At 48.7% G+C, this 25,011-nt stretch overlaps 1 protein-coding gene across 2 annotated transcripts; it reads left to right on the top strand.

The window, feature by feature from the left end:
* The first annotated feature begins 650 nt into the window (after positions 1 to 650).
* YPEL1 (yippee like 1) lies at positions 651 to 24,932 on the top strand. 2 transcript variants are annotated; one of them, XM_032397580.1, is made up of 5 exons: positions 651 to 737; positions 16,530 to 16,812; positions 20,601 to 20,644; positions 21,329 to 21,437; positions 22,639 to 24,932. In XM_032397580.1, exons 2-5 carry the CDS (start codon positions 16,696 to 16,698, stop codon positions 22,726 to 22,728), a joined length of 360 nt encoding a protein of 119 aa, XP_032253471.1. In that variant the 5' UTR covers positions 651 to 737; positions 16,530 to 16,695; the 3' UTR covers positions 22,729 to 24,932. The 2 variants fall into 2 exon arrangements, with proteins under 2 accessions (XP_032253471.1, XP_032253472.1); XM_032397581.1 differs by lacking the exon at positions 651 to 737 and having other exon boundaries at positions 16,097 to 16,812.
* Positions 24,933 to 25,011: the final 79 nt, after the last annotated feature.

The raw sequence follows: 25,011 nt of genomic DNA on the forward strand, positions 1-25,011 counted from the left end.
GGGGACCGAGTCTGCGAGTGGTCCGGCCAGGGAAACCCAAGTCCCGCGCACGGCCGGCCCATGCGCCCCGCTTCGGCCCCGGAAGCTGTGGGCCTGGCGTCCCTCGGCCGATCCAGGCGTGCGGAGAGAACGAGTGACCCGCGGGTTTCCCACCGCGGGGTAAGCCTGCGGGCGAAGACGGTGGGCTGATAGCCCCAGTGCGGGCCAACAGCCCCAGTGCGGGCCATCCCGCGCTTGCGCACTGCGATCCTCTTTGAGCCCGCCCCACGCCCCGCCCCGCCCCGCGGGGCCCCGCCCCCGAGCCTTTCAACTCTCATAGGCTGGCTCCGAGGCCGCGCTCGGCAGGCCGACCAATGGGAGCGCGGCGCGCCCCGCGGCACGTGCGCCCCCGCCCAGCCCGGCCGAGTGAGAGCCGGTCGAGCTCCCGGGCGCGGAGCGCGCGGGGAGGGAACGCGCGGGCGGGGCGGGGCGCGGGCGGGGCGCGGGCGGGGCGGCGTGCTGATTGGCCGACGACGCGTTCCGAGGCCGTTAACGGCGGCGCGGCCGGGCCGCGGCTCCAAAACAAAGGGCAGGCGGCCCGCGGGGCGGCGGCGGGAGGATGCCTCGCGCCCTGCCGAGGCGCCAACGGCCGCAGCGCGTCCCGGGCCGCGCCGGCGCCGCCTGAGAGCCGAGCCCGCGCTGACCGGGACCCGGGCCGGATGGGCGCTGCGGGCCGGGGCGCGGACCGCCGAGCGGCCGTGAGTACGGGCGGGCCTGGACACTGTTGCGCGGGCGGCTACTTTGTGGCGACCCGAGGCTCCTGAGACTGCGGGCGGGGCCGGAGGCACCTGTTGGGCGTCCGGGCCGGCGGGCGGGGCGCGAGCGGGCCGCACCTGTGGATGTTTTTGTTCTGATTTGATTTTTTGCTGTTATTTGGCTCACTCCGTATTGGAGCAGACCACAAAGCCTAATCTTTGATTTTGCCCCCCTTTCTTCCCTCCCTTCCCTGTCTCCTCCCCACTTCAGCCACGAAAAAATTTACAGAGAGAATGAACTAGATGCCTGATGATAATAGGCTTTTTCCTTCTTAAAAAAAAAAAAAATGTTGCGACCGGGGAGGGAAATGAGGACAAAAGAAGGCTCCTAGGAATGTTTACTAAAAGAGGGGGATGTTTTCAAGTTGCCCACATAAAGATCGTGACTAAAATGAATTGTCCTCCGTATCAGTTCCCTGCTTGTAGCACTAGGCTTTTATTAAAGCACAGCTTGCAAAAGCCATAGCTTGGGAAACCTGCTAAGTAAGGTCCCCCTCCCCCAGGCCTGCCTCTGATTAACATCTTTGATGTCCAGATAATGTACTGAGTTCCAGGATGGAGAAAAAAAGGCGGGGGGGGGGGGGCTGTAATTTCATTTTGGAAAGATAATGGCTTTGGAAGACATCAGTTTCCCCACCCCCAAGCTTTTTTGTTGAGTTGCATTTCTTCTTCCTCTTTCTAGCCAGATCATACACTTTAACCTGTTGTTTCCTTTGCCAAGAATGTTATTCTTTCCACCCACCTCACTCCTAAACTCCTACCCAAGCCTCAAGAGGAGGCTTACCTCCTCTAGGGAACTCTTCCAGGTGCTTCACCTGAGCAAGCTGTCCCTCTCCCCCCTACGCACCCTCCAGCCTCTGCACCGTTCTAGTAGATGAGTCCCTGCTCCGTGCCAGGAGCTGTGCTGGATGCTGAGGTGGTTGAGTTTTGCAGTCGTGCATTGGTTCCCCCCTATCCCTAGCCCCAGGCTCTTGGGTGACAGTAGGGGCACACTTGAGGAATGCTAATACTGAGGCTCTCCTGGACCCTTATGCTCCCTCCCCTTGCATCTCACAGGGTTAGCGTGTCTTCTACTTGCAGGAACCTCCCAGAGGTAGGACCAGAGCAAAATCATCTCCTACCACAGACCTGTAGCTTGGGGTCTGGCCTCTACTGAGCACTTAAGAAAAAAAAAAAAATAACTGAATAATCTTAATTACCAATCTGAGCAATAGCCTTTGCTTTTTTTTTTTTTTTTTAAATTTTTATTTTTTTTTTTTTTTTTTTTTTTTTAAAGGTTTTATTTGAGAGAGAATGAGAGAGAGAGAGAGCACATGAGAGGGGAGAGGGTCAGAGGGAGAAGCAGACTCCCTGCCGAGCAGGGAGCCCGATGCGGGACTCGATCCAGGGACTCCAGGATCATGACCTGAGCCGAAGGCAGTCGCCTAACCAACTGAGCCACCCAGGCGCCCTAAGATTTCATTCTTAAGTAATCTCTACACTCAATGCAGGCTCAAACTCACAACCCCGAGATCAAGAGTCTCATGCTGCACCAACTGAGCCAGCCAGGCACCCCAATAGCCTTTGCTTTTTAAACAAACTTCTTGTTTCGGAATAACTTTAGATTTCCGTGAAAGTTGCAAAGATAGTACAGACAGTCCCAATATGCCCCATGCCCAGTGTTCCCCATTGTTAACGATCCTCCACTGCCATGGTGCATTTGCCAACATGACATGGAGACATTCTTGTAACTGACATGGAGACATTCTTGAACTGAAATCCAGACGTTAAATCTTACCATTTTTGAAGCACTGGAATGTGTAAAGCTCTTTCTGTTGGAAGCAGTGTTCCTATAAAGTCTGTTCTGGATTTCCTGCCTGTCGTCCCCAAGTTTCACAAGGACCCAGTGTCCAGGGGGCAGGAACGAGAGTGGAGAGGGCAAGGGACTGCCATAGAGTTAAAATGTATTTTTTCCCCCTGGGAGACTGATAAATGGAAACTAGAATATGAAGAAGCAGTATTCTTAGTTGGTAGCATAAATAACCACTTTAGCCTCCCAGAGCTGTTCTGACCTGCAGAGCTGGCAAAACCAATCCCCAGCCGCTGGGAATGCTTGAAATGCTGAGGTCAAATTGCCAGTAGAATCTGCCTGGGTGGTTAATGCCAGGAAGCTATAAAATTGGCATTTCAAGAAGCTACTTTGCTAAACTTGAATAACACAGATTCTGTTAACCTGGGAGCCCCAATTCAAACACAAAGAAGTGAGGAAACCCCTATTGTTAACTAAGCCCATTTTGCCTCTTTATTGCTATCCCTTTTCATTTGTGAGGGCACGTCAGACTGCATTGTGACATCTGGTCTCAACTTGCTGGGTCTTTGATTTTTGCCTTTTCCCTGTGTTCTGTTAGATCTAGGGGCCTCATGTAACTTCAGTAGCGACTTACCTACATTTGTAGAAAATATGAAAACTTTGGAAAAGAAAAAAACAATAGAAATCCTCCTTTCAGACCATTCTCTGATGCGTTTCATTTGAGTTTAATTTGGTTTTACATTTGTAGAAAAGTAGTTAAATCTGCTAATCAGCAAAACCTCTAGGGAGTGGAAATTTTGACATGAGATTTTGGGGGTGGTTGGGAGAAAGTTCTGACCAACCAAGAGATGGAGGGCTAAGGGTTCTGGGGAGGACAGCATGAGTTGGATTCAGAAAAGAAGTCCCCATTCCTCCCGTGATAGAAACCCTCTGAAAAGCTGTCTGTTGGTGATAGTGAAATGAAAATCCTGGAGCCAACCCACCGTCGTCCACACCCGGGGAAGGGGCCCTTAATCTGGCACCTGAAGAGCCTCAGGACAGGGACCAGGACTCGGTGGGGCTTGTGAGGTGTGGAGATGCGCTTGCCAACCCTCTGTCCCTCTGACATGACCTCTTGCGTGATTGTCTGGACCACCCTGTGAATCGCAGTTTACCCACATTTTACAGAGAGAGCAACAGCTTGGCTTGAGGTTCCACGCCACCAAACACGAGGCAGGGTTTGAGCCAAGTGCCCTTGCAGCTGTGTCTGCCCTCACTCCCGGCAGCCTGTCTCCTGCCAGACCTCACCTCCTGGCTCCCCCGTGCTGTCATGTGGCTTCCCGGTGTTGGCACTCTCACCCCCGAGCACTGGCCCCCTTCGATTGCTCTTTGCATCTCTGGTTTTTCCTTCTCTTGCCCCAACACAGGCCCTCAAATGTTTGATTATGTCCTTTTTAGCATGTGATTAAATAATTATAGGTTAAGATTCCCACCTTCTGTCCTGCTTCCATCAGCCTTCTGGGTCCCACCCTTTCAAGTGAGAAGGGCAGTGGCATGAGGGTAGCTAGCACCTTGGTCTCTCCCCCTGCTGATAGCAAGCAAGCCAGTAACCTCTGCTAGGAAGTGTCCCTAGGCCCTGACTCTGGGGAACTTTGTTACTAGTGGGAGAAATACAAAGAGTGTGTTACAGGTTGTTGGAAAAGAAGAGCTCCGTGCAAACACATTAATCAGTCTTGCAGATGGGTGGTAGGACTGAAGAAATCTTCTTGCCCCTCCCAGTGGGCCTGCGGATCACCAAGCCTGCAGTTCCTGAAATGTGTGGAGAAAAGCGTTTCATCCTGTAATTCCAGTAAGAAGGCAGACCGTGTGTGTGAAGGAAGCTGGTTCTGCCAAAGGCAAACTAGACTCCTGCTATTGCCCTTTGACGTGAATCCTTCCAGGCCTTTCCATGCCCGTGCTGTGTGTGTGTGTGTGTTTGAATAGTCAGTACCTACATTCAGTATCAAAAATCTAAGGTTACCGGGGCGCCTGGGGGGCGCAGTCGTTAAGCGTCTGCCTTCGGCTCAGGTCATGATCCCAGGGTCCTGGGATCGAGCCCCGCATCGGGCTCCCTGCTCAGTGGGGAGCCTGCTTCTCCCTCTCCCTCTGCCTGCCACTCCCCCTGCTTGTGCTCTCTCTCTCTCTAGTAAATAAAATCTTTTTTTTAAAAAATCTGAAGTTACCAAAAAGCAGATGGTGAAAAGGAAGTCCCCTTCCCCGTGCTTCTTAGCCCCCAGCTGAGGTGCAGGGGTGTGCGCCCCAGAGCGCTGATGGGTGTTACCAGATGGCTACATCCCAGCCAGTCCTCGCCAGTGGTGGTATGAACTTTTTAAAAATCTTCGCCCACCTGCTAGGTTGTCAGACCTACCAGACTGCCTTTAATTTGCATCGATGAGTGAAGTTCACCCCGGTTCATGTGTCTGCAGGCACAGTGGTCCAGGGCGTAGACTCTGGCTTTGAATCCACAGCTTCCTAGCTCTGGGCCCCAGTTTCCACAGTGGGACTAATAAGAACCCCCACCTCTGAAGGTTGCTGCCAATTCGTTTGGTTCTCATGGAGTCAGCTGCTTAGAATGGCGTCGGCCTGGGCTGGGGGACTCTGCAGAGCCCCCGTGTTCCCTTTCCCGTGGAGGATGTGGAGCCACCCACCTGGGGTCCCACTTACGCCATGAACTCTGGCTGAACGCTTTGTGTGCCTGGTGCCTCTTTCCTCCTCTCGGGGGAAGTGGAGGGCTGGGACTGAGCCTATCTGCCAGGTAGTGGTGGTGCGGGGCGGTGGCGTGGGGAGTAGAGAGAATGGGTGTCCCAGGGTGTGGGGCCCTCGGGAGCCTCCACTCCATCCCGGAAATGTCAGAGCTGCTTGGTTGGGGCTTTATTTCTCAATGTTTTTGTCTTTAGAAGTGTGGTAACAGCACCATATGGACTTGGGCCTGATTCACGTTCTCTTAAAATAATTATACATGTTTATTTTAGGAGAGAAATTTCTGGAATCCAGAATATTGTTTTTGCTCCAAAAAATTACCCCACAGTAGTATCTTCTGGGGGGATGGTTGCTGCCCTCCAAACCTAGGGGAAACATAATGTCCTGTAATAAACATGATTGACTGGATCCGTTTGCCTTTTGATTACTTCACAGCGGCTCCTAACTTGCCAGTAGATCCTGTTGTAAAAGCCCATTTTGCACACTGGTTGCCTGAAAACTTGGCCATGATTTCGCCAATGCCACAGTGGATACCCAGTTTAAAAGCCCGGTAAAAACACAACCTGATACACTTCTCCGTGACCGCGAATCCAGGACCCCCTTTGCCGGGCGGTGACGGGGCTGGCGGTCAGGACGGAGACGGTGAGATGTGTGTGCATGAGGCCCACTCCGGCCTTGGAAGGGCTGGCCGTGAGTGCTGAGCGCGGACGAGGCTCAGTAAAGGTGACAGGAGCCCATGAGGTGGGCTGTTCCGCAGAGACGGGCCTTCTGGACACTGGCGGCTCCTCAGGCTGAGGTCACCCGGGGTGAGGGCCGTCCCTGGCGCCCTGCAGGGGAAGGCACACAGCCTTGCCGTGGGGCAATTCACAATAAGCAGAAAAGCCTTGGCAAGTTGCCACTTTGAAAGGTGTTGTGTTGTCCCATACAAAGGGAACCGCATGTGAGCTAAAAGTGAGAGGTGTTACCCCCATTCTTATTATGAATAAAAGTGAAATCACTTTTTTAAAGTAATCTCTACACCCAGCGTGGGGCTCGAACTCACAACTCCGAGACCAAGAGTCGCACGCTCTGCCAGCTGAGCCAGCCGGGCGCCCTGAAATCCCTTGTTTCAAGGCTGGAGGGCAGTTTCTGTGGGTTCTCCATTTGGCCACGGGGAACCGTGTTTCTGCCACTGAAGGGCAGGACTCTCAAGACCTGACGAGCCAGCTGGTGCATGGTCTGAGATCCCTGTCTCTCGGCCCCTTCACTGCGTGCTTTTAGAATCTTCATTAGAGGGAGTCTGAGGAAAGAAGGGACAAAACTGAAGGCTCCTTTCAATAAAGAGGGAAAAACTCAGGTGAAGGTATTAAAACACTCAACATGAGTTCAGTAAGAAGTCAGGTCGGGAAGTGCCTGGCCGGATCAGTCGGAGCATGGGACTCTCGATCTCGGGGTTGTGAGTTCAGGTGTGGGGCCTACTTAAAAAAAAAAAAAAAAGTATTTCCTTCCTTATGGGTCATCACCAAATGGGACAGGGTGCACGTGTGGATTGACAGTGTCTGTGGGGCCCATGTGGGACATGGGGTGGGAGCTGGGCTGCTGCAGGTGGGATCCATCCGAATTGACCCTCATCCCCATGACCTGCCTCCACGACCTCCCTCAAAACTGGGAGGGATGCCAGGGTTCAAATTCACAGAGTGCCCAGTAGTTTGGGGCAACAGATAAAACCTGATAAAATGTATTGGAGCTAAGGTGATGGCTTGAAAAGGTTAAGGTTTGGGAATCACTGGGAATATCAAATACAATCAGACTTCTTCAGAACTCCCTTAATCCTTGGTTGAGAAGACTTTTAGTGGAGAAAGAAACAGAGCTTCGTTGTGGAGGACGGGTGTGTAGGCGTGGGTGTATGTCCCTTGTATGGAAACTTCCTCCACAATATTCTTGCTAGCTGGTTTTCTCTGTTGGGAAATGGGACGAACCATTAATTTTTTTTTTAAGATTTTATTTATTTGACCAAGAGAGACAGAGAGAAGGAACACAAGTAGGGAGAGTGGGAGAGGGAGAAGCAGGCTCCCCACTGAGCAGGGAGCCCTGATGTGGGGCTCAATCCCAGAACCCTGGGATCATGACCTGAGCCGAAGGCAGACACTTAGCGACTGAGCCACCCAGGTGCCCCTGAACCGTTAATTTTTATTTCTGGTATAAAATAGGATCCAATTTTGTCTTTTCCTGTAGATGAGTATCTATAACATCCAGCACCATTTTTGGAAACCTCTCTTTTCTGCTGTCGCTGTATCTGGTGTCCATCTGTGCATAGGTCTGTTTCTAGGCTCTCTTTTGGGTCCCATCTGCCCATTTTCCTGTCCCCCACCAGCAGTGCCCTGCCCCATGACTGTGGAAAATGGCAGGACTGCTCTCTGTCAGACTCAGGTATCAAATGGGCTTCCTTTGTGCTATTCAAGAGCATCCTCACTAGTTTTGACCTTTGACATGATGGGGCTCAGGACGCACTACCCTAAAAATGTCACCTTGGCATACTGAATATCTTAAGCTGGAGAAATTTGAGAAAATGCCAGAAGGAGGAAGGTCATTCTGACCTCCTCTTTTGCCCTTATTCCCCGGCACAGGTCATAAGACCCCCCATGGGAAAGGTGTCCTCCCTGTACCAGGAGGAGGGAAGACATCCTCATCACCAGAGACAGGGAATTTGGGGCTGAGAATTGTGCACAACCTTATTAAACCTACCCTGTCTTTCTAGTTGCTTCCTTACCATGGACTGCCCCCTAGACCAAAGCCATCTGCCTCGTCAGTTCTTCACAAATAGTTTCTTTGTTTAAGTGGTAGAAAAGCTTCCTGCTCGGCTGCTATTTTGGTTCTTCATTCTCTTGTGAAGGTTCCCATGGACATGGAAATGTTCAGTAAAATCTGTGTGCTTTTCTCCTGCTAATCATCTTTGCCAGGTTAATTTTCAGACCCAGCCAGGGACCCCAAGAGGGTTGAGGAAAACTTTTCCCTCCCCTATAGACATTTGTAGGGTAAGTTTTAGAATCCAATCTCGCTGCCTCTCACTGGCTCCCTGGCTTGCATATGCGTGCGTACACACACGCACACCAACACACACGCACACCAACACACACGCACACCAACACATCTTTCTGGATTTTGATTTGAATTGCATTTAATTTAAAAATTACTTTGGGGGGGCGCCTAGCTGGCTCAGTGAGCAGAGCGTGCAACTCTTGATCTTGAGGTCATAAGTTTGAGCCCCATGTTGAGTGTAGAGATTACTTAAATAAATTTTAGGGGCGTCTGGGTGGCTCAGTTGGTTAAGCATCCAACTCTTGGTTTCGGCTCCGATCATGATCTCAGGGTCATGGGATCAAGTCCTGCATCAGGCTCTACACTCGGCAAGGAGTTTGCTTGAGACTCTCCCTCCCCCACTGCCCCTCCCCCTGCATGCACTCTCTCTCTCTCTCTGTCTCAAATAAAGAAAATCTTCCAAAAAAAGTTAAAATAATAAAAAATAAAAACTACTTTGGGGAGAGTTCATATGTTTACAATATCTTCCGGTCCTGATCTTGGTATATCTCCATTTATTTACGTATTCCTTATTGTCCCTCAAAATTTTATACTCTTCTCTGTCAAGTCTTTGAATTTATTCTTAGATACTTTGTACTGTTACACTGTTGCATAAGTCTATATTTTCCATTCTAATCTGTATGCCTTGTTGCCTTGCGGAGCTGGCTGGGGCTTGTGGTAGGGCTGTGTGGAAATGGTGGTGTAGAGGCTCATTCCTGATCTCAGTGAGGATGTTTTCTAAGTCTTACCATGAAGCATGATGTTCATGGTGGGTTGTTTCATTTTTATAGATGTCTCTTAACAGATAAGGAAGTTCCCTTATATTCTTATTTTGCACGGAATGTTGTTAGAATTGAGAATGGAGGGCGCCTGGGTGGCTCAGTTGGTTAAGCGACTGCCTTCGGCTCAGGTCATGATCCTGGAGTCCCTGGATCGAGTCCCACATCAGGCTCCCTGCTCGGCAGGGAGTCTGCTTCTCCCTCTGACCCTCCCCCCTCTCATGTGCTCTCTCTCTCTCTCTCATTCTGTCTGTCTCAAATAAATAAATAAAATCTTAAAAAAAAAAAAAAAGAATTGAGAATGGATGTTAGATTTTATCAAATGCTTTCTCTGCATCTATTGAGATAAACAGAGAACAATAGGTGGTACATTGTATTAACTACATTTTCTGACGTTAGATGATTTTGTATTCCTGTGATAAAGTCAGCCTAATTGTATTTTATTATCCTTTTAAAATAGTATTAGATTCTGTTTGGTAAAGTGATTTAGGGTGTTTGCATCTTGGTTCATGAGAAGAAAATTGTAGTGAATTTCATTCTTGGCACTGCCCTGATCAAGGTTTTGTATCAAGTTAAGCTAGCTGGTTCATTCCCATTTCTTTAATGTTTATCAGATTGTTCAGGTTTGCTGTTTCTTCCAGAGTCCCATTTTTCAGTTAATGTTTCTTCTAGGAATTTATCTGTGTGGTTTACATTTTCAAATATATTAAATTGATCACAACATCCTCTTACCCACAAATCTCATCCAAAGAAAGTGATATTCCATTTCCATTTCTGCCAGGTTATTACTTATATCCGATCTCTCCCCAATCAGTTGAACAAAGCTCTATCAGTTTTATTAGTCTTTTCCAAGAACAAACTTTTGGCTTTGTTGATCCTCTCTTGCATATCCGTGTTTTCCTTGTCTGTTGCATAAAATTTTTTCCTGTTTATTTCCTTATATTTTCTTTGGGTTGTTTCTCTGTTATTTTTTTAACTTTTTTTTTTTTTTAAGATTTTATTTATTTGACAGAGACACAGCGAGAGAGGGAACACAAGCAGAGGCAGAGGGAGAGGGAGAAGCAGGCTTCCTGCTGAGCAGGGAGCCCGATGGGGGGCTCAATCCCAGGACCCTGGGATCATGACCCGAGCCGAAGGCAGACGCTTAACGACTGAGCCACCCAGGCACCCCTATTTTTAACTATTAAAGATGGGTGTTTACTGTTGGTGGGAATGCAAGCCGGTGCAGCCACTCTGGAAAACAGTATGGAGGTTCCTCAAAAGGTTGAAAATAGAGCTACCCTATGACCCAGCAATTGCACTACTGGGTATTTACCCCAAAGATACAAATGTAGTGATCTGAGGGGCACCTGCACTCCAATGTTTATAGCAGCAACGTCCACAATAGCCAAACTGTGGAAAGAGCCCAGATGTCCATCGACAGATGAATGGGTAAAGGTGATGTGGTATGTGTGTGTACACACACACACACAGGAATACTACTCAGCCATCACAAAAATGAAATCTTGCCATTTGCAATGACGTGGATGGAACTAGAGGGTATTATGCTAAGTGAAATCAGTCAGTCAGAGAAAGACAATTATCATATGATCTCACTCATATGTGGAATTTAAGAAACAAAACAGAGGATCATAGGGGAAGAGAGGAAAATAAAACCAGACGAAATCAGAGAGGGAGCCAAACCATAAGAGACTCTTAATCATAGGAAACAAGCTGAGGGTTGCTGGAGGGGAGGGAGGTGGGGAGATGGGGTAACTGGGTGACGGGCATTAAGGAGGGCACGTGATATAATGAGCACTGGATGTTATATAAGATTGATGAATCACTGAACTCTACCTCTGAAACTAATAATACACGGTATGTTAATTAATTGAATTTGGATTGAAAAAAATTCTTGGGGGGGGGAAGAAAAGTCAACCTTAAAAAAAAAAAAAAGGCATCATCACAGCAAGATTCCCTGTGTTGCCATTTGACATCCACACCCACTTCCCTCCCCTCCTCAGCCTACCCCTTAACCCCCGGCATCCTCTAATCAGTTCTCCATTTCCATGATTTTGTCACTTCAAGAATATTATATAAATGGAATAATATAGTATGTCACCTTTGGGGGTTGGCTACCCTTTTTTTCTTTTTTTTTAAGCATAATCCTCTGAAGATTCCTTCAGGTTGTTGTGTATGTTAATAGTTTGTTCTTTTTTATAGCTGAGTGGTACTCCAGGGTATGGATGTACCACCTTTAGTTGATCTGGCTTGTTTCCAGTTTCTGGCTATTATGAATAAAGCTGCTGTATACATTAAAATAAATAAAGATAGGTGTTTAAGGGTGCCTAGGTGGCTCAGTTGGTTAAGCGTCTGCCTTCGGCTCAGGTCATGGTCTCGGTCCTGGCATTGAGCCCCACATCGGGCTCCCTGCTCAGTGGGGAATCTGCTTCTCCCTCTCCTTTTCCCTCTCCCCCTCAACTTAGGAGCTCTCTCTCAAATAAATAAATAAGTAAATAAAATCTTAAAAAAAAAGATTAGCTCATCAATTTCACCTGTCGTATTTTCTCATCTACATCCTATAAGATCATACATTTCCCTTTAAGTACTAGAAAGTAGTTATTTTATTATTGTTTAATAATATTAAAAATATCTTCTAATTTCCATTCTTAGACACATGGGTATGTAGAAGTACATTCCTTTCTCTCCTCAGGTTATACTTTTTTAAATATCGGAGAATCATTGACACACAATATCCTATTAGTTTCAACTGTACATCATATTGATCTTTTTATTGATCTGGATATTTTTATACATTATGAAATGATCCCCACCATAAATCTAGTATCCTCTGTCCCCATACAAAGTTATTACAAAGTTACTGACCATATTCTCTATGCCGTACATTGTATCTCCATGACTTCTTTATTTTATAACTGGAAGTTCATACCCCTTAATCCCCTTCACCGATTTTGCCCATCCCCCCACCCAGTCCCCTCTGGTAACCAACCATTTGTTTTCTGTATGTGTGAGTCTGCTTCTGTTTTTTCTTCCATTTTTTTTTGTTTAGATTCCATATACAAGTGAGATCGTATGGTATTTGTCTTTCTCTCTGACTTATTTCACCTAGTGTAGTACTGTTGACGTTGATCCATGTAAGATTTCATGGTGAGATGGCTGCATAGTATTCCATTGTGTATATACCCCACATCTTCTTTATCCATTCTTCTATCACTGGACACTTTGGCTGCTTCCATTGCTTCCCTTTTCTCCACATCCTCGCCAACTCTTATTTTTTTGTCTCTTTGATAATAGCCAATCTGAAAGGTGTGAGCTGATAGTTTACTGAAAACTACAATAAAATCAAAACTAGATTGGTATTTCCCAGATGATGAGTGATGTTGAGTCATCTGTCTTTTCACGTGTCTGTCGGCCATCTGGATGTCTTCTTTGGAAGAATGTCCATTAAAGTCCTCTGCCCCCTTTTTTTTTTTTTTTTAAGTAGGCTCCACACCCAACGTGGGGCTCGGACTCACAACCCCGAGATCAAGAGTCACATGCTCTTCCAACCGAGCCAGCCAGGCACCCCCCTGCCCATTTTTAATCAGGGTGTTTGTTTTTAATTTGTGTTAAGTCCTTTGTATATTTTGGCTATTAACCCCTTATCAGATGTATGATTGCAAATATTTTCTCCCATTTCCTAGGTGGTCTTTTGTTGATGGTTTCCTTTGCTGTGGAAAAGCTTTTTAGTTTGATATAATCCCATTTGTTTATTTTCTCTTTTGTTGCCCTTGTCTGAGGAGACTGGTCCAAAAAAACATACTGCTAAGAATGATGTCAAAGAGCTTACTGCCTATGGTTTCTCTGAGAGTTTGACAGTTTGGGGTCTTACATTCAAGTCTTTAATCCATTTTGAATTTATTTTTGTGTATGATGTAAGACAGTGGTCCAGTTTCATTCTTTTGCACCTAGCTGTCCAGTGTCTCCAAGACCATTTATTGAAGAGACTCATTGTATATTCTTGCCACCATTGTCCTAGATTGGCTGTACATGTGTGAGTTTGTTCTGGGCCCTCTATTAAATTCCATTGATCTGTGTGTCTGTTTTTGCGCTGCCTTGATTACTGTGGCTTTGTAGTATAGTTTGAAATCAGGGACTGTGATACCTCCAACTTTGTTCCTCTTTCTCCGGATTGCTTTGGCTATTGGGGTCTTTTGTGGTTTTATACATATTTTAGGATCCTTTGTTTTATGAAAAATGCCACTGGTATTTTGTTAGGGATTGCACTAAATCTCTAGATTGCTTTGGGTCGAATGAGAATTTTAACAGTATTCTTCCAATCATGAGCACAGAATATCTTTCCATTTATTTGTGTTAGAAGTACATTTCTGAATTTCTAAGCATACAAAGATTTTTCTTGTTCTGTTTTCCTATTGATTTCTAACTTAAGTGTACTGTGGTCAGAGAATATACTGTGTTTTCAATTTTTGGAAGTTGGTTGAGACTTGTTGTAGGGCTGGCTTTTGTAAATGTTTGTGTGCTTTGAATGAATGTGGATTCGGCAGTTCTTACAGTTTTCTCCATGTCTTTTAGGTCCAGTTTGTTCATCACATCGTGCACATCCTCTTTGCCCGTAATCATTTGTGTTTGTTCTATCAGTCACTGAAAGGCATAGTAAAATATAAATATATTTATACTATATATGCTATATTTTAAGTATAAGATAAATATGCAATAAGTATACTACATTTACACACTATAATCAGTAATCTTATTTTTTTTTAAACTGAGCTTTATGTCCAGCATGGGGCTTGAACTCACGATCCTGAGATCAAGAGTCGCATGCTCAACAACTGAGCCAGCCAGACACCCCCAGTAATCCTATTCTGATTAAAGATTTATCTGTTTCTCTTTGAAGTCATGTCAGTGTTTGATTTACATATTTTGAGGCTATGTTATTAGGTGGTAAGATTTACACTTGCTATTATTTCCCTGCTATTTTTATCATTATGAAGTAACCCATTTTTCTATCTAGTAAAGTCTTCCCTTAAATATTATTTAAGGGAAATGTTAATATATTAATATAGTTTTTCTTTTATTATTTGCATGTTGTATCTTCTATCCTTTTACTACTTTTTTAAGATTTTATTTATTTATTTATTTGAGAGAGAGAGAGAGAGAAATAGCATGAGAGGGGAGAGGGTCAGAGGGAGAAGCAGGCTTCCCGCTGAGCCAGGAGCCCGATGTGGGACTCGATCCCAGGACTCCGGGATCATGACCTGAGCCGAAAGCAGTCACTTAAGCAACTGAGCCACCCAGGCGCCCCTTTTACTACTTTTTTTTTTTTTTTTTAAGATTTTATTTATTTATTTGACAGAGAGAGACACAGCGAGAGAGGGAACACAAGCAGAGGGAGTGGGAGAGGGAGAAGCAGGCCTCCCGCGGAGCAGGGAGCCCGATGTGGGGCTCGATCCCAGGACTCTGGGATCATGACCTGAGCCGAAGGCAGACGCTTAACGACTGAGCCACCCAGGTGCCCTTTACTACTTTTTTTTAAAGTAATCTCTACACCCAACATGGGCCTCAAACCCACGACCCCAACATCAAGAGTCACGTATTATACCGACTGAGCCAGCCAGATGCCCAATCCTTTTACTACTTTAACTTCTTTATTGTGAATCACATACATATAATGTTAGTAAAAAATTATAAACCCTATGTCTGTGTTGCCACCATCCAGGTTTCCAGCCTTATCTTTCAGCCACTCTGTGTCCTTATTTTAAGGTATGTCTCTTGTAAATTGCATCTAGATGAATTGTTGAACTCACAACTCCAAGATCAAGAGATGCAAGGCTCCACCAGCTGGGTGCCCCCTTTCTTGTGTCCTTTTAGACTGACATTTTATCATTCACTGATACGCCCCTTTGTAGGTTTGGAAGTTACAGAGTTAGGTTTTGTTGTTATAGAAATTTCATCAAAATCACAACATGTATCCTTTACCAGAATCTGAAGCTTAACCTATACTTTTATCTACTTTTTTGAATAATACAAGGACTCTAGAAATTTTTCAGCGGAGCTCCCACCCTGAGTTATTGTGCTCATGTATTACAGTCCTGTCTTTTTCTTTTATTTTTTTAGGGGAGGGGTAAAGGCAGAGGGGGTGGAGGAGGGAGAGAGAGAGAGAATCTTAAGCAGGCTCCATGCCCAGCGCGGAGCCTGAGGCCGGGCTCAATCTTAGGACCCTGAGATCATGACCTGAGGGGAAATCGAGAGTCTGACAGTTAACCAACTGAGCCACCCAGGCGCCCCCTACAGTTCTATCTTTTCAAAGCTCTATGAGATACTGCTGGTCTGTTTACCCAAGGACTTACCATCTTCTTTATTCGCCATTCCTTTTTTTAGACTCTAACGTTCTGTGTTTTCTTCTGTCTGAAGCACATCCTTGTACTTCCTTTAGTGATATTTTGCAGAAGTCAAACTTTTTAGTGGTCTGAAAATGTCATTCCGGAATTCTTGAAAGATATTTTCACTGGATATAGAATTCTGGAATAGCCATTATTGCCTTTCAGGACCTTAAAGGTACCTTTCCCGGCTGCCTTCTGGGTTCTGTTGTTCGGTAATTTTCCCTCCCCTTCTGGATCCTTCTAAGACTTTTATTTCTCTTTCTTTGGTGTTCTACAGGTGCTCTGCCCACATTTTTCTCTCACTTTACCTTCTGTAAATTTAAATATGTGTCTGGGCCTTTGTGTCATTTGCAGGAAATCAAGCCACGTCAGTGTTGTGGACACTTTCCCCTCTAGTTTCATCTAACAGTTTATAGTTTTTATTTTTACATTTAGGTCTTTGATCTACTTTTGAGTTATTTTTTATATAGGGTGTTAAATAAGGGTCCAACTTCATTTTTTTGCATGTGGATATCCAGTTTTCCCAGCACCGTTTATTGAAAAGACTGCCCTTTCCCCATTGAATCATCTTGGCACCCTTGTCGAAAATCATTTGACCATATAAAGGGTTTGTTTCTGGATTGATATGTAACTTCTTCAGGATTAATTAAACTGGATCCCTCACGCATATTCATAAATGTCATGGTGCTTTGAGTCATTAATTCCAGGATTCGGGACAAGCTGTGTGCAGTGCTGCTGGCCTCACTCAGACGGGAGGCTTGTTGGCTGTTCTTTCTTTAAGGCCTAAAATATACTTAATCAGATGTTTTTCTCAAAGTATTTGTATGTAAAAGTAGTTCACTTTGCCACTTCCAGCGACATTTAGAATGGTGAAACAGTGACTGAAGAATCCGATCTTCTAGTTCTGCCCCCCCAACCCTATTCCTCAAAACACACACATCCTAAACACGCCTCCTTGAAGTATTTCGTTCCCTCCATAACCCTCTGCTTTGTCTTGATTCGTTGACAGGTTGTGACATTTTTCTCTCGTCCCAGCTGTGTGGACAGTGCCACACGCCCTCCGAACAACGACGGCTCTTGCGTGCATCTCTCAGTGTTTCTTTTGTCAGAGAGCCCAGCAGAGCCACCAGCCTTCCAGTGCCAGCCCTGAGCTGAGCGAGGAGTGCCCAGCCGAGATGGTGAAGATGACAAAATCCAAAACTTTCCAAGCTTATCTGCCAAACTGTCACCGAACATACAGCTGTGTCCACTGCAGAGCCCACCTGGCCAATCACGATGAGCTGATCTCCAAGGCAAGTGGTTTGTGTCTGGGAAATGATGAGATCCCCTTAAGGATGATCGTACCTACTCCGTGGACACACAGTTAACCATCACATGACTTCCTGGGTCGGTTGTGTTCCTACAAGTCTAGAGCCTTCTGGGCAGCGTTGATGAAAGTTTTGTGCGTGATTGAGTGTGACTGCTCTGTGATCCTGGTATGATGTTGGTCATGGTGTTTGCACAGTGGGTGGGTTTTGAGGGCTAGGCAGCTGGGACAGAAAATTACAAAAAGCAAGATGAGTAGGTTACTTGCCAGAGCAGTAAAGTTCATGTAAAACCAAAAAACACTGAAGGAACAAAGGAAGTCTAGAAAATCTGGGGAAATAGTTCAATAATAGGGAAATTAAGAAATGTTAACTCAGAATGCTTAAGAAGAAAACAGGCTATCATGGAGGAATGGGGGCAATTGGATCTTTTAGAAAAATACCCAGGAGGGATGCTGTGAACAGGCCCACAGCAGCTGCTCTGGGCACTCTGCAGGGCCTGGAACAGCCTCGTGGATGTGAAAAGAACAGTCCAATTCATTATTATTAAGTTGGACTTCTTTTTGGCAACACGTGAGGTCTGTGATCAACCACTTGTGAACATCCAAAACGATAGATGAGCGAGTGTGCCCCCGGGAAACTGGGGCCGTTCTCTCCTACCCATCCTCAAGGGTCATGACCACCGCCCCCCCCCACCCCCCCAATCCTCACAGGTCTCCCTTGCCGGGGTTATGTGAGCCTCCTGCTCCTTCAAAAGCAAAGTCTATCAGGAAGTTGGGCCTCTCGGGAATCTCTGCTTAGGCTTCCTGTTTCACTCAGAAGAACGCTCACCTGCTTGGGTTTTAACTAGGTGATCATGGGCGGCATCTAAACCTAAATGCGGTGGAACAAGGCAGAGTTTCTGCCGTGGCTCCTCTGTCCATTCTCGGTGGCCTCCGAGGCAGGCTCCGGGTGTGTCACGGCGTCCGAGTTCACGGAAGGCAGAGCCGCTGCGGGGCCTCCCCGGGGAGCCACGTGGCCTGCTGACCCCTCGGAGCCCGGACGGCGGCGTCGGGCGCCGTCCGGGCCCTTGTTCTGAAGCGCACGGCGCGGACCGGTGCTGAGGTGGGCCCGAGGGGGTTTGAGGTGCTGCCTTGAACGAGCCCGAGAGCCCTTACGCTGTTTTCTGATTCCACGGGGCGTAGAGGCCCGCTAGGTGGAAACAGCCGCGGCCTCGGCGGAGCAGCCCCGGAGGAGAGCCCTGCCGGGAACCTGGGCGCCCCCGGCGCATGCGCGCTGCCGAGACGCGTCGGGCCTCGCGCTCCGGTGGGCGGTCCCGGAAGCGGCCGCTTTTCCTTCCGCACGTTGTTTGCCCACAGCACTTCCCACGTAGAGCAGAAGCCGGTTCACGTGAGGGCGGAGGTCCGGACAGGGCTTCCCACGCATCCGGGTCCATCTTAGTCAGTGATGCCCTGGCCCAAGGGAGCCGTTCTCGGGGCGGGCGGGTCTCGTTGGCAGGCTCTGGTTTTACCTGTGGGCCACGGCCTGCGCGCCACCTGTTTCCGTGACGTGTTATCGGGCCGCCGCCACGTTCGTGGGTTTGCACAGCGCGGACGGCTGCCGCCGTGCCCGCCGGAGCGCCAGCGTCCTGACCGCAGGGGCTGCGCGGCCCCAGAGCCTAAAACGCTTCTCCGCGGCCCCGCATTTAGGGCGGTTTGCAGACCCCGCTCTAGTGTGACTTCCGTCTAAAGCCGAGCCACAGATCTGGCCACATCACTGATCCCAACCCTGTTTTAAAAAAAAATAAGGATTTGGCGGGGAGGGGGGAGAATTTGCAGAGTAGGCAAGAGGATTAGGAAAATTGGTCTACAGAATTGAAGGCTGATAAGGATGTGTGGGGAAGCCCGTAAGTGGATTATTTGCTAAATTGGACATCAAGTAATATTCCTAATTCTAGAAAGCCACTTGAAAGGGAAACTCTTATAAAGGGTTTTTCTCTTTTTCTTTTTTCTTTTTTAAAGATTTTATTTATTTGAGAGAGAACGAGAGTGTGAGTGAGAGAGAAGGGCGGGGGGGAGGGGCAGAGGGAGAAGCAGACTCCCCACTGAGCAGGGAGCCCGACCTGGGACCCTGAGATCATGACCTGAGCCAAAGGCAGACGCTTAACCCACTGAGCCACCCAGGTGCCCCTCTTTTTTTTTTCTTTTTTCCTTTTTCTTTCCCCTTTTTTTTCTCTGAAAGCTGTGTATTTCAATCAGAACACTGCTCGCCTCAGGCTAGGTTATGCCGCAGTAACAAAGAGCCCCCAAACTGCAGTGGCTTAGTAGCTTAGCATGAGGGTCTCTGTGTTGCTCCAGCAAACGCGTGTCTGGGGTCAGCGGGGGGCACTGCTCTCTCTACTCATGGAAGGGACTGCGAGTCCTGGCACAGCTCAGTGTCACGTGCACATGAGGCAGGGATGGATCTGCTTTCCCCTCCTTACCCCTGACTCCATTCCTTCTGCTTGTCTCTGTTAGTCGTGTGGCATATGGTCTCTCTCTCTTCTATAAGAACATGGTTTTCCGTTTTCCCTTTTTTTAAGATTTTACTTATTTGAGAGAGAGAGCGCATAAGCAGGGGAGGGGCAGAGGGAGAGGGAAAGCAGACTCCCCACTGAGTGTGGAGCCCAATGCAGGGCTCCATCCCAGGACCCTGAGATCATGACCCAAGCTGAAGGCGGACACTTAACAACTGAGCCACTCAGGTTCCCTATGGTTTTTCCTTTAACTGAAGGGCCCCCACGACATGGCAGTTTATGGCTAGCTCTCCTTCACTTCCCAGGGTCTCTGACTTTCTCCCCATACCCTCTCGTGCCCAGCTGCTTCCGTCCCCCTCTTAATGTCTGCATGAGTCCTGGACGTGAGTGCCCTTGTTTGCTCACTTGTCAGTGGGTATCGCTGTCCCACCTTTTTGCAACTGCAAACACTTACCGGTGACCATTCTTGTCACACGTTTCCCTATGCACTCTGGTTGTTTGTCTTGATAGTGAATTCTTGGGAGTGGGGCAGCTGGTCACACAGTGTGTGCCTCTTATATTTAGATATTGTCACCCTGTGCTCCAGTCAACATTCCTCACCCGTCTTTTGAATTTGTGCTGAGGTGATAGGCAAAAAAAAAAAAAAAGTTCTCTTGATTTGGTTATTTTTGAGGTCCCTGTGTTCCCCTCGGTCACTTTAGCCTGGCACCAAAGCGGACGAGCCCCCCCATCTGCCTAAGAGGGAACTCACATTCCCTCTTTTGCTGAGAGTGAAGGGTGCGGGCGCTAAGTCTGGAACTGACCCGACCATACCCCATCCTGCCTCCTTTATCATCCCAGACTACATGAGAATGCTACAAGCTGTTTCTTGGCTTATAGCACTTTCCTGGGGGAGATGTCACTGGAAGGTCCCTTCCTCCAAGTAAGGGGTCATCTTGGGATGTGGTTTTGCTTTAAATTTCAGTGGAAAAGCATGGGAACATCCCCTCAGCCCTACTACCTGACCATGGTGGTGCTGCTTGTCCTGGCCGGGGGAATCGGGACGCTGAGCAGCCCCCCGGGGCTCTAGGAGCGCTGTGACTTCTGGGTCCTGTGTGGGGTCCGGGGCCCTGAGGGCCTATGGTCACTGCTCCTCCTGAGCGCTGCTCGAAACGGCCCACAAGGCGGCCCTTCCACTCATGTTGAGGTCCATGACCTGAAACAGTCTCTCCACCTTCATCCCAAAATGCCAAACTTTCCATCTTACCGCAATAAATCTGTTAAAATCTTTTCTTCTTTGCAGTCTTTTCAGGGAAGTCAGGGACGAGCCTACCTCTTCAATTCTGTGTGAGTACTACTGCCGTTGGCCATGTGGACATGCTGTGTTCATGGTCAGATCCCATCTAGTGCTTCTGTCCATCCCTGCACTTAATTACTCAAAGCCTGAATATGTAGATAGAATTCCCCAGTGGGCTAGAATGACCCAGTGGTTTTGTTTTTGGTTCTTGGGTTTTTTTTCTTAAGATTTTATTTATTTGAGAGTGAGAGAGAGAGAGGAGAGAGCACGAGTCGGTGGGAGGGGCAGAGGGAGAGGGAGAAGCAGACTCCCTGCTGAGCAGGTAGCTTAACTGATGAGCCGCTCAGGCGCCCCTGGAAGGACCCAGTGTTTTGATACGATCTTCAGGAATTCCTCTCTCTCTAGTGTGAGAGTTTGGGGGAGAGGTGTGCTCTTACCTGAGAATGAGCTCCCACACGCGGTGTGGTCTGTGACCCATTTGTGGTGGGTTTGATTTTGACCGCGCTCCATACAGAACTGTGGTCGCTGTGAATCCCATGTTGGGATTCTCCTGGGGCAATTCTCCTGGGGAAACAGAGCTGTTCCTTCTCGTGAAAGGTGGTGGTGGGCAGGGGGCGGTGCCTCTGGTAACCAGTTAGCTGGAGAAAGAACCACCCAGGGCGGGGTGGAGGGGGGCCGGTGGAGAGTTGGGGGGGGGCAGATCCTGAGCGCTGTCCTCGCCTCCTCCCCCGCAGGGTGAATGTGGGCTGCGGCCCCGCGGAGGAGAGGGTCCTTCTCACTGGCCTGCATGCGGTCGCGGACATCTACTGTGAAAACTGCAAAACCACGCTCGGGTGGAAATATGTGAGTACCCGTCCACACCGGCCTCACGGAGACTGCGCAGACTTACCACGATGAATAAAACACATGTCACAAACAGAAACAAAATTTGCAAAGGAATAAGACCTCCCGCTGGAAGTGTCAGAAAATCCGTGTTCCCGTAACAGAATCTCTTTTGAGCTGATTAAAGATGGAGGTCCCCACGTGGGCGCACCTGCGCTCACCTCACTCCCAGGGCAGGGGTGACAGCCACGCTGGTTGGGGGAGCATGTGGCCCCACCCTGCAGACCTGTGCCCTCCGAGGGCCCCCTGGAACGAGGGGAGTGTCCCCCACGCAGGTGGCTGGTGACATTACTTTGCAGTAGCGGTGACAGCAGACCCCACTGCGGTGCTGGGCACAGTTGCTGCCAGCCCACGGGGGGCTTGGCCCGTGCGCAGCTTCTGCCCACCCCACATACACGCACTCCCTGCTCCTGTTGTTCCCCACCCCTCCCGTTGACTCCCAAGTTTGTCCCCAGTGCCCCCGACCACCCCTGGTGGCATCCGAGAGGTGCGTGTGGGTGTGGCCGGTGCCTGCCTTCATTCAGTTGTCCTCTGCAGCCATTCTGGCCGTCTTGGGCAGGGCCACCTGTGCTCCCTCCTCCTGGAATTCCTGATTGTTCCTGTTCTCCGTATTCCCCATCACACACGAGGAGACACAGTCCCCAGCATGGAGATGGGCTCCGTGAGGCCTGCGCAAGAGCGTGCACGCACACACACACACACACCCCACACACACACACACATCGCCGAGCCCTATTCCGTTCTACCCTCACTGCCCATCTGAGGGTCTTCTCTTCCTCCAACATCTTGGAGGAACAATCCCCAGGGTGCTTGGTATAGTTGCCTTCACTTGCCTTTTACCTGCAGTCCTTGCAAGGAGTATCTTGCTCCTCTTCCTACCTCCCAGATTGCCTTGCGCATGGTAGATGCTCAGGGACAAACGTGAATTACCCTTCCCCTGTGAGTTGATCTGTAAGGTAAGGAGGAGTAGAGGTGGGCTGTCCTGGCCCGCCCGGGCTTGTCACCGAGATAGACCCTTCCCCCGTCCCTGGTCAGCAGAACAAGGAACACCTGGGGAGACTTGATCTCATACACTTATTTTCTTTGCCAAGAGTGTAATGAGGTTGAAAAGTGAAATCGATTCTGCCCTGAAACCTTCTTTCTACTTTTTTTCTTTTTCAAGGAACATGCCTTTGAAAGCAGTCAGAAATATAAGGAAGGAAAATTTATTATTGAGCTTGCCCACATGATCAAAGACAATGGTTGGGAGTAAAGTGAAAACTTTGTTCTCTTCTGAATACTATTTTGTGAAAGAGACTGTAAGCGTAACGGAGGCATCCTGGATGACAGTATTTCTTGAACTCGAACCTTACGGCGGGCTGGCCTCTCCCGGCCGTTCGGGTGGTAAGGTGTCCCTCCAGCCTCTCTCCTATTCACGTACATGGCTGTTTCTGAAATGTTTCAATGACCTTTTTCTAACTTCTCAAGTTCTAGAGAAAGAATTAACCAACTGATGACTTACCTGTCTAGTTAATACCTTCCTTTAAGCTATGCCTTTAAGATAGAGTTTGGCTGTGCTCCTTCATGTTTGATAGAAACCAAACCAAACTTCCGCAGACCACAGGGTTAGGGGCTTTTTGGGGAGCAAGCTCACTCCCCTCTTTTTTTGAGTGAGGGTACTGTAGGCCACTTTTTTTTCTAATTTGTGAAACTACAGATGGGTTATTCCTCTTGCAGATGAGCTGTTAAGGCATAGTGCTCATTTAGGAATCTTCCAGAAACAGTCAAGAAATCTATACACCAAGGGACCATTTTTTTTTTTAAAGCCTTGTTGAGAACTAGACGACACCACTGGTTACATTTTAGATAAGCTATAAATAGAGAAATCTGTCTAATGGAACATCTTGTTTATTTAAGCCAACAGCCTCCTTATCTAGAAAGTGACAGCAAAGACTGTCCCCGCGGGCCGCAGGTGCGCATGCGCATAGGGCTGCAGGCCGGGCTCTAGCAGTGGGGCTTCTGTGGTAGGTGCTGATGGGGCGGTCCACGCAGTTAGAGGTTAACGCACTGGACCGAGTCAAATCGGATGTCCTTTTTTATTCTGTTGTACTTGAAGAAAATGAATTACTTTTGCATATGAAAGAGGCCAGAACTAGCGGGATGAACTTCCAAACTTGAGATTTGGGAGATTATTTTAAAATTTTTTTCAGGAAAGAGTCAAGTTCCAAAACAGATTTAAACTTTGTAAATGAATATGGGTCTCCCGTGCCCCACTGGTTCTGTCCCTTGAGCTGACACAGAAGCGACCTGGGCAGTCTTCTATGCCCCGTGTCTCTGCAATGTATTTTAAGTTCCGATCCACCTGTGCCTCCGCAGGGAGAGGGCACGAGGCAGGGTTATGGCCAGTTTTCAGAGAATGGAGGCCAAAAATCATTCCCAAGTAAGTTTTGGTTTTCAATATTCTGACCTGACTCCGGCTGCCGGGCCCGGCCTGCTGCTCCAGGAGTCTGGTGGGGCCTTGCGTGTAGCATGGCATGAAACTCCTGAGACCCCAGTGCTGGGGGGCGGGAAAAGGGCCCAGCGAGGCAGGGGGAGAGAAGGGCAGCGCACCCTGGCCCGCGGCTCTGAAACCACCTGCAGAGAAGGTCAGCCCAGGGGCACGTGTGAGCTGGCCAGGAAGGGTGGGAGAATGGCTTCCGGTCCCTCGGAGGTCCCTTCCCTCCCCCCAGCCCTCCCCTGAGCCCAGAGCCCACGGCCCGGGCAGGCACTGGGCTCCCCTGACTGGTTCTGGCACAGCTGCCCCCTAGAGCTTCCCTTTTGGCACCCTCTTTCTGGCTCAGAGCGAAGCCTTGGGATGTGGGGAGATGCGGCGCCCTGCTCCGGGCGAGGGGACAGGCGCCCGAGTTAGCGTACGCACGTCTCCAGGTGTCAAGGGCAGGTCTTCGTACAGCTGTGTGAGCCTCTGCGCGTGCAGGTACTCCAGCAGGCTGCTCTTCCCCGAGCTGGCGTCCCCCGCAGATTCCGGTTGTCCCAGCACAGTCCCCGTGTGTCTAAGTTCACGTTCAGCTGTACAGCCTTCAGGCGCCCGGGCCCGCAGGCGCGGCGCACTCGCTGCCGTGCTCTGAAATCCGAAGACGCTTCGCCCTCGAGCTGGCACGTGCAGCGTGGACATCTGCGGCTTCCGTCCTTAGTGGCCACCTTGAAGGGACAGAAAGGCCCCTTCATTGAGGAGTGAGTACTCATCATTGAAAACGTCGCCTAAACTGACATTTCCCTTCTCGTCTTGGTTCCTCCATGAGCCTCCGTGCTGCGCCCGAGGCCTAGAGAGGATGAGGGCCGGGGGGTTCCGGGGGGCGCCGAGGGCAGGGCTCCTGAGCGCTTCCCAAGCTCTTCACTTAAACTGAAGAATCTTCTCAAATTCTTCTGACCGAGTTTTGTGTATACTAAACCTATATTTAAAGCTTTTGTATGTTCTGGGCAAGTTTACTGCTCCTTCGATTTGAGCACTTTGGTTTTTGTATTGTCTTTTGTGATGGCATTGAAACATTTTTACTAG

Source organism: Phoca vitulina, unplaced genomic scaffold, assembly GCF_004348235.1.
Source record: "Phoca vitulina isolate PV1807 unplaced genomic scaffold, GSC_HSeal_1.0 scaffold100, whole genome shotgun sequence".
NCBI classification, from domain to species: Eukaryota; Metazoa; Chordata; class Mammalia; order Carnivora; family Phocidae; genus Phoca; species Phoca vitulina.